The 8813-nt window shown below is 31.9% G+C and overlaps 1 protein-coding gene across 1 annotated transcript; it reads right to left on the minus strand.

Annotated features, from left to right (window-relative positions):
- Window positions 1-3022: 3022 nt before the first annotated feature.
- LOC108732037 (protein hunchback) lies at window positions 3023-5308 on the minus strand. Its single transcript, XM_018462640.1, has 2 exons — window positions 5041-5308; window positions 3023-4813 (listed from the first exon to the last, which is right to left on the minus strand). The coding sequence occupies exons 1-2, from the start codon at window positions 5166-5168 to the stop codon at window positions 3202-3204; spliced, it is 1740 nt and encodes a 579-aa protein (XP_018318142.1). The 5' UTR covers window positions 5169-5308; the 3' UTR covers window positions 3023-3201.
- Window positions 5309-8813: the final 3505 nt, after the last annotated feature.

Genomic DNA, 8813 nt, shown 5'->3' on the forward strand with positions numbered 1-8813 from the left:
ATTTTTATTCTGTGCAACTAATTCGAAGAAATTCGACAGGAACATAAACGCTTTATCGGTAAAAAAGGAGCATCCCCATTCCAGCATCCCCTTAACATCCAATTATAAAATCAGGTCTGAAAGGGTTAAATAAATTTTATATATTGTATATATACTATATATATTTATATTTGATGGTGACACTTCGGTCAATCAAAATTTTTTATCTTTACAACACAAGCGTTTTTTTTATTAGAAAACACATATTAAATTTTTATAACAATTTGTTTGAAAAAAATATATTCATAGATATCCCCAGTTGCAGGTGTGAGTGTATGCTTCTATATGTATATATACAGGGTGTCCTGTAAAGACCCGAACAACGCTTAAGGGGAAATTCCTGAGATTATTTTGAGACGAAAATCCTAATACGAAAATGTCAAGGCTATAATAACTTTTGAATTATAATTGGTTAAAGATAGTGTGTAATTCGAAAGCTATTATAGCCTCGATATTTTCGTATTAGGATTTTCATCTTAGAATATTCAAAAGAATCCAGAAAAAATAATAAGAGACTATAAAAGTAAAATGGTTTTTTACTTATAGGCATTTAAAGTTAGCTTATAATTCAAAAAATTGTTGTAGCCTCGACATTTTCGTATTAGTATTTCTCAAAATAATCTTAGGAATGTTCTCTTGCGTTGTTCGGGTCTTTACAGGACACCCTGTATATATATATATTGATATATCTGTAATTTCTATACAATCTATTTTATACGAACGCTTATACGATACAATTATTACAATCTTGTCACGCAAATTTTTTCTTACTTATTAATTTAATTATTTTATAAAAAAACAAATATTCAAGAACATATAATGCTTAAGCAAAATATAAGAAAAATTCTTGATAGAAATTTATCATGAAATTTTGAAGAAAAATATAAAAATAATAGGAATAATGGTGCGCGCGCGTGTGTGTGTGTGTATGTGTGAAGCAAATGAAAAAGAATCTTATGGTCTACATTGTATATTAAAACGAAATCGAGTTTCATAGGATCTACATATGTATATGAATCCAGTAAATTCGCATAATATCGATATGTCTGACTCACATGAATAAAAAATGTACATCACTAGATTAAATTGATCAAGAAAAAGAGAGTTCGGATGTAAAAAAGTGTAGTTTTAAATAAAAACAATTTTTTCTTTGAAAAAGTCTAGGAATTTTCGAAAGGAGAATTTATGTATCCATTTAATAAAATTTGTTTTAGTTATCGATATTATTGCGAGAACAAATGAAAAATAGCACGCGCAATTAAATAGAAGAGAAACAAAACAAAAATGGGAAATAATTAAAAAACAGCAATGTATGTGGAATTCGTCAAAATAATTTGACGCTTATTATATAATAATACGCCAAAAATTTGTTATCAAATTTTGCTTCGCTAACTGTATAAATGCACAGTGTACGCATGTAAGACCGTAAGAAAATTTGTAGATTTGTAAGAAGAAGAGTAAGCATGTGTTGAAAAAATTTTACTCAAAGAATCCAAATAACTATTGAGAAATAATAGAAAATTATATTTTATTTTATTTCCTAATTATTTCTTAGTTTCAAGTTAAGTTGTTAATATTCTTCAAGATTTTGTAAAAAATTTCTTTAACTCGTTATATTTTATATATGAATATTATATATTATATGAAACACTTACGTGTATGTACATATCAATTGTCTAATCTTATATGATTGGAACAATAATAATTCAGAATTTTTAACCAATGGAAACTTTTGCATTAAATCATCAATTTGTTAATAAATCAAATTAATGCAAATTTGCATTGGGGAGAAATATTTGGAGTATCCGATAATTATTTAATCGTGTAAATGCTGGATATTAATCTAAGTCACAGCGTTCTATATCATTTTCATTTTCTTTATTAAGTTTTCATTGATAAAGATTGAAATCTGTATAATATCACTGTGCTTATTCTATATACATACAAAAGTGATCTTCACGTTTGTTTCATTATTACAAAAATACAACAATAAACATTAAAAATTAAATTTGTGGTATCGATTACAATACCTGTCCATTTCAGTTTTGACAAGTAACGAAAATTAGAGGTGTATATATATAATATAAATACACGTATCATTCCTTATTAAAAATAATTATTTGAAAATAGCTTCAATCAAATTTTATCTGACAATTTGATTCGTATACATATATTGAATACATCCCTGGTGAAAAAATTTTGCTAAAATTATTCAACATTTTAGAACACTTTTCGACAAAATTTCAGCTATTTCGCTGAAATATTCCAAAACGTGGAATAATTTCAGCGAATATCATTTTCACCAAGAATATCATTCAAAATATGATATATATTACATTATTGTGTATATATATATACGTATATAATATATATTATATATACATGTATATATATATTTACATTATATATATATATATGTGTATATTATTGATCGACATATGAGTTTTTTCAAAATTGTATATCGAGCTGACGAACGCAAATATTCGTTAATGCTTAAGAGGATCTTACATTTATTTTATACTTTTATTGCTCGACTCAATAGGACTTACACACATATGATTTACGTGTCATTGATATATCACTACATATTACTACATCAATATCACACGCATACATTTTCGTAACGCATTTTTATATTGAATTAGGCTAAGTCTAATTCTAAGAATTTGACAATGTTTCATATAAAGTACCAGTTTGTGGACTACTATTTCATAAGTATAGATTGCAAAGCTTTTATATCGAGGATTTGTTGTTATGATGCTTTGACAGCTTTTAGACGCCATATTGAGCTAAGTAATGGTAAAAATTGAAATTAAAAAATTTTTTTCCGTTCTTGACATAAACTCCACCTCACGTAGGTATTAATACGCATACTTTAATTTTGGAAAAGGATTTTCGAATCTATAGAAAAAGAAAAAAGAAATTGCGACACAAAAATTATTCCGTTTAGGTGGTAAAACATAGACGATTATGATCCCCTTAAAGTATTTTTATATTCGAAACTTTTGACTAGGATTAACTTGAAAATTTTAAATTCTATAGTTTGCCTAGTTCATTCTTTTTACGCAAGAAGTTTTGTGTATCTGTATATTTGCGATGCATATTTTTTCTTTTTAATTGAAGCACGCAAAATGCCATTCAACTAGACAATTTTACTTTTACTTAATGCTCCGATTGAGCGATATGCAAAAAAAAGGATAGTTTATCGATGCATTGGTGGCCGCATATATTGCATGTGTAAGGATCATCAAAGCTGTGACAACCCATGTGTACGACGTACATGATCACGTTGCCGAATACAATCTCGCAATAGTGGCAGGTAAGTTTAGCATCAAATAAATCGGTTTCGTCCTTAGTGCTTTTGATTTTTTGGCTTACTTTGTAAAAATCATCCGATGGAGATTTATTATTGAAAGATACATCTTCGTTTTGCTCTGATTCTTTATCTGTGTTATCTTTTATCAAGCGATGTTCCAGCTTTATCGCTTTACCTTTACGTTTGCTAGTACCTGAGACTTTTGATGAGGTCGTATCAGTTAATGCCTGAAACTGAAGGTGATTATTTTTAATTACATCGATCATGCGAAGATCGAGTGGTATGTCTATAGATTCAGTTCTGTGACATTCTAGCTGGGTTTTTATCGCCACGAATGTCGAGGATTCGCTAGTAGCCTTCACATTATCGGAAAAACCGGATTCGCCGATGTTATTAATTGTATCAAAATGAGGTAATCTTTGAGCAAACATTTCCGGCATTTTATCAGCACTCAAAATTGTAAACGTCTTTGCATACTCCGTTAATATATCAGACTGTGCGTGATCCGTTTTTTGCAAATTTTCGTCTGCTAATGTCGCATCTTCGCGAAGTAGAACGTGATTCGATAGATTGAACGCGGCGACCAAATCGCTGTAAGGAAACATAGTGACAGATTGGTTCTTATTCATATCATGATTTATCCAACGCCCATTGCTTATTCCGTTTATCGCAGTTAAAGTCAAATAACGATCAATTGACGAATAAAGTGATAAAGGTGGAAAAGTCACTGTTGAATCGAGCTGACTGTTTGTGTTGCTCGCTGCCATAGTGTTTTTTGATGTCTCCTGGTTTTTAGCGGATTTCTGCTTGGGCCCTCGTTTGGTACCGTAGACGTCGATGATGGATAGCGGATTCGGTGAGCCGTCAGCGTTCAGCACCATTGCCGGCTGATGCTCCTTCTTTCGCAAATGTTTCTTCAGCGCGTTACAGAACTTAGTCTTGTACGTACAATCCGCGCATCTGTACGGATAGATATTCGAATGTTTTTTCAGATGACTGGTTAACATCGATTTGCTTACGCACGTATACAAACACTTTTTGCACTTAAAGGGTTTGGAGCCGTCGTGAACACTAAGCCAGTGATGGTTCATGTGATGCTTGTATTTGGTAACAAAGGAGCATTCGGAGCATGTAAAGCCTTTGATGTGGCAACGCATGTGCTCCCAATATTCCATCTTGGTGTTAGCAATGAAATTGCATTGTTTGCAATTCTTAGCCTCTCGAAAGCTTCTGTCTTGTTTGCTTATGTTGCTTTGCAAATTCACGCGGGAAACACGAAGAGAAGATTCGTCAGTTTCTCCTGTTTCAAGTTTATATTCCCCCAGTGTAAAAGGAGAATTGTTATCATCTTGATTTAGGGGGGATTTAAGGATTGGTAAATGCGCAAGGACGGCTTTAAGACTGGAATTGTTGCGCTTTGACGTGTAATGGCTAATTAGGTGCTCGGTGAATTCTGACCTAGAAATTAATAAATTTAACGCCTTATATTCGCCTTTAAATTTTACTGACTTACTATTATGGTAATTGAATATGTTATTATATAAAGATTACATTTAAAATTACCATATATCAATTTTAAAAAATTATATACTATATATGCTTGACATACATTATACATATGCTTGCCTATATGTACATACATACAATGTATAATGCTTATAATCAGAAGATTAATCGTAGCGTACCTGTTTGATGTAGCAAATACACATAACGAACACTGCAGAATGTTTTGTATGGGATTAATATTTTCGCTGGATAACGACATGATATTTGACATGATGCTTAACGATTGATCAGTTTGATATTCATTCATAATATTCGGATACCGTATAAGTTTCTTGGATAAATTAAAGTTTTTGTAAATAAATTGTACTCGACTATATTTGGCAGTGACAAGCTATAACCTGTCGTGAAAAACCATTTACTTCTTGACAGATTGGTGGAATAATCGGAAGAAACACCAAACTCAAAGAAACTGCTCTTGTCCTCCGACTTTTTTCCTGTAAAAATATAAAATCAAAATATTTCTTTTCTAAATATTAGTACTAAGAGATGTGTCAATATCAAAGAATTTGGTGTGCGTAATAACCCGCATAGCACGTAATATCATAGTAATATCGCAGCAATATTGCAATATATCAGAAATATTACATATCACGGTGTAATATCACCGAAATATCATTGATATATTACATGTTCATAAATAACATTGAAATATCATAGTAATATTTTTGTGATATGTTATAATAGTATTGCTGCAATTTATCACAGTAACATATTGTGGCAATATAACGTATTAAGGAATAGAGTGACATATTACATATTATAATAATTAATAACGTTTCTACGATGTCTACTTAACGTTAAAGGCGTCATTAAGACGTTAATTACTAAGATATCACAAAATTATACGTACACACACATGTAGGGTAAAGACAGCTATAAAACGTTAAAACTAACGTTACTCCGATATAAAATACATATGAAGACTTTTAATTAATACATATACATTTATCATACATATATAGTTATACTGGGTGTTTCAGATCATCCGTCTCTTTAATCTTCGCAGGATAAGGTCCAATCGAAAAAGTGTTCAGACAAAAATTGTTTCTAAAAGGTTTCTAAAGACCTATTTACTGGTGCTATGAGTTTGACCTTGGATGGCATCGCCAAGGTCACATCGATTTTTTTAAACGGGACTCCCTATTTTTCATTACATTTTCTTGTAGCTTACCTCGAGAGCTTTTCAAAACACTATATATAATAAAATATTTTTTCATTAAGTATTTTTCGAATTATAAGGCTCGAAAGTTACAGTACAGCCGGCATTAGCATTACGCAGGTTGTCCGATAAATTAAAACCTCTTGAATGTTGTTTCAGGATCATGTCCTGGATAACATTTGTCAAGATCAAGGTCATTGGAGATTATTCCTCTTATTTTCATTTTTGCACTAAGAATTCATTTTAAGTTTCATTCTTGATATTTTTAATTCTCAGCATCCAAGGCTTCAATTTACTATGGAAGTAGGGGGTGATAGATTGAATTTTTGTTACAGTGATTAGGGATAATGAGTTGATAGAGTTCGATTAGTACCACAAGCCGATCTTTTCGGGTAGATATTTGTACTTTTGGTCACAGTACCCGGTTTCTCAAAAAATAGATACAATCGCGAGATTAGTTGATAGGGTGGTTTTGCTTTCGAATCCTAAATTTCACTTTGATAATTTCTGTTTCATAATTAAAGTATTGTTAGAGAATGATTATCCATTGAACTTTATATTTGAGAATATTAGCAACCGTTTGAAGAACATTATATTATGGCTAGTAATAGGAAGAGGGTTGTTAATGATAATAGCGTTGATGTAGTGCAGCCTTCGTGGTTCACTGTTCCTTTCGTTCGTAGTATTACTGAGAAGTTTGATAGATTGAATAGCGATCGTATGAGGGTATCGTTTTATAGTATCAATACATTGCGAGAATTCATTAGGGTACATAAGGACCTCTTACCGCGTGACAGGAAGTCGAATGTTGTTTATAAGATTTCTTGTAAGAGTTGCGACGCGAATTATGTGGGACAGACGTGTAGACAGCTGAAGTCAAGAATCACGGAGCATAGGAACCATGTCTAATGGAACACGTCTACCCGTAATGTTATAACGGAGCATCGGTTACAAGAAGGCTATGATTTCGATTGGAACAACGTTACAATATTGGACGAGGAACCACACTATAAGAAGAGATTGATTTCGGAGATGATATTCATCAGGAGACAGACGCACGGACTCAACTTGCAGACGGATATAGAAGAGCTTCTCAAGGTCTATCCCCCGATTATAGACAAGCTATAAAAGGTCGAGTTGTTGTCTCACCTAGTCAGTTAGTGTCGCTCGTACACAGTAATGAGTCTTTCTGGCGTGATTTTTTATTACTTTCCAACTTTCCTTTTCTTTGGAATTAATTAACGTTTTAACGTTAGATTTTTCCATTTGTAATCTCGAAAAATACTAGCTAAATCTAAAAGTGACTCGCTATGTCTGATACTGACTGGCTAACATATCAAGAACCGGTTTTTGAATTATTAATAGTAATGTTTGCGATATGATGCTTTGTGATCACGGTGAGCGTCCTTATTTTCGGGATAATTAATTATAATCTTAAAGTTTTTTGATAAATTAGTTTTCCATATTCTCCATGTCGATATATTTCTAATATTTCCTTTCTTTTTTCTTTTTCTTTCATTCTTATTTGGGTTTAATTTCTGGCATTTATATTCTCGATGTAGAGGAGCTCACCATGACAAGATAACTTTTATTCACAGTTTATATATGTTAGTTTGTGTTGTCTCTGAAGAAGGCTCAAAAGTGAGCCGAAACATATAAGCACGTTTCGTAGAATAAAGAAGTTTTACATTTTATGGGTGTATTATTTGCGCGACGTCTTCTGCGCCTGACTCCTATTGCTCTTATTCTTTCCAATTTTTTTTGATAAGGAGTCTTTGTTGGTTTGATTTGTTATACAGATCTACATAAAATTATTACTGTAGGGTGTGTAAAAAACTTAGTGGTTATTTTTCGTAATACATAAGTGTAGAGGAATAGTAAAGCGTGTTGTATAGCAAAATACAAGTTCTTTGTTCATTTGTTAGCAACTTGATGCCTTCATGATATGATAACTTTGATTAGCAACTTGCCAGTAGTTTGCCGACAACTTTAAAATCATCATCATCAAAATTCGCACTACTGCCATTATGTTGCCATAATAATATGCAGCATCATGCAATGCTTTCATATTGCCGACAACGCAAGATAACATTGATGCAGCTATCTTGCTGTTAAACTGCTGGCAATACATATACACATTGTTACCTGCATGTTGCTACAATGTCGGTATATTCGAAATCGTTGAAGATAAATCTATGGCAAGTTGCCAACACCATAAGCAATCACAGATTTGTGTGATTTTGCTGAGACACGCTTTGCTATCTGGGTAGTTTGTTGTCTTGAATATCCCACCTGTTTGGGATATATAGCATTTTTAGCAGGCGGGATTTATGCCTAAAGGCATACAAAATGCGCAGATTCAATAAGGCCCAGTTTCACAACTCAGGGTTAATTCATAACCGAAGTTCAACTTGTTTCTCATCTCTTTCCAATTCCAGAATTGGATAGAGATAATGAATAAGTTGAACCTCAGTTAAGAGTTAACCATAAGTTGTGAAACTGGGGCTAAATACAATAAACGCATTACATGAAATATGTACCTCATGTCATAACACTTGTAATACAATATATATGTAGGAAGATTGTAATTATTATCTATTACTTCATATACATATTTATTATTCTTATTCCTTAATAAAATTTTATAAACACATTTTATAAGTTATCGTGTCATTTTACGTCTTATTTGTAAACATTATTTGTAAATTTTCCATGAGCCGTACACCCCCCCCC

Source organism: Mycetomoellerius zeteki, unplaced genomic scaffold (genome assembly GCF_001594055.1).
Source record: "Mycetomoellerius zeteki isolate Tzet28-1 unplaced genomic scaffold, Tzet1.0 scaffold145, whole genome shotgun sequence".
Lineage (NCBI taxonomy): Eukaryota > Metazoa > Arthropoda > Insecta > Hymenoptera > Formicidae > Mycetomoellerius > Mycetomoellerius zeteki.

Coding starts and splice junctions, on each gene's coding strand:
- LOC108732037 (XM_018462640.1), bottom strand. CDS start 5,168: ATGAATGAATATCAAACTGATCAATCGTTAAGCATCATGTCAAATATC. Junction 4,814..5,040: donor GTATTTGCTACATCAAACAG/GTACGCTACGAT, acceptor ATTAATTTCTAG/GTCAGAATTCACCGAGCACC.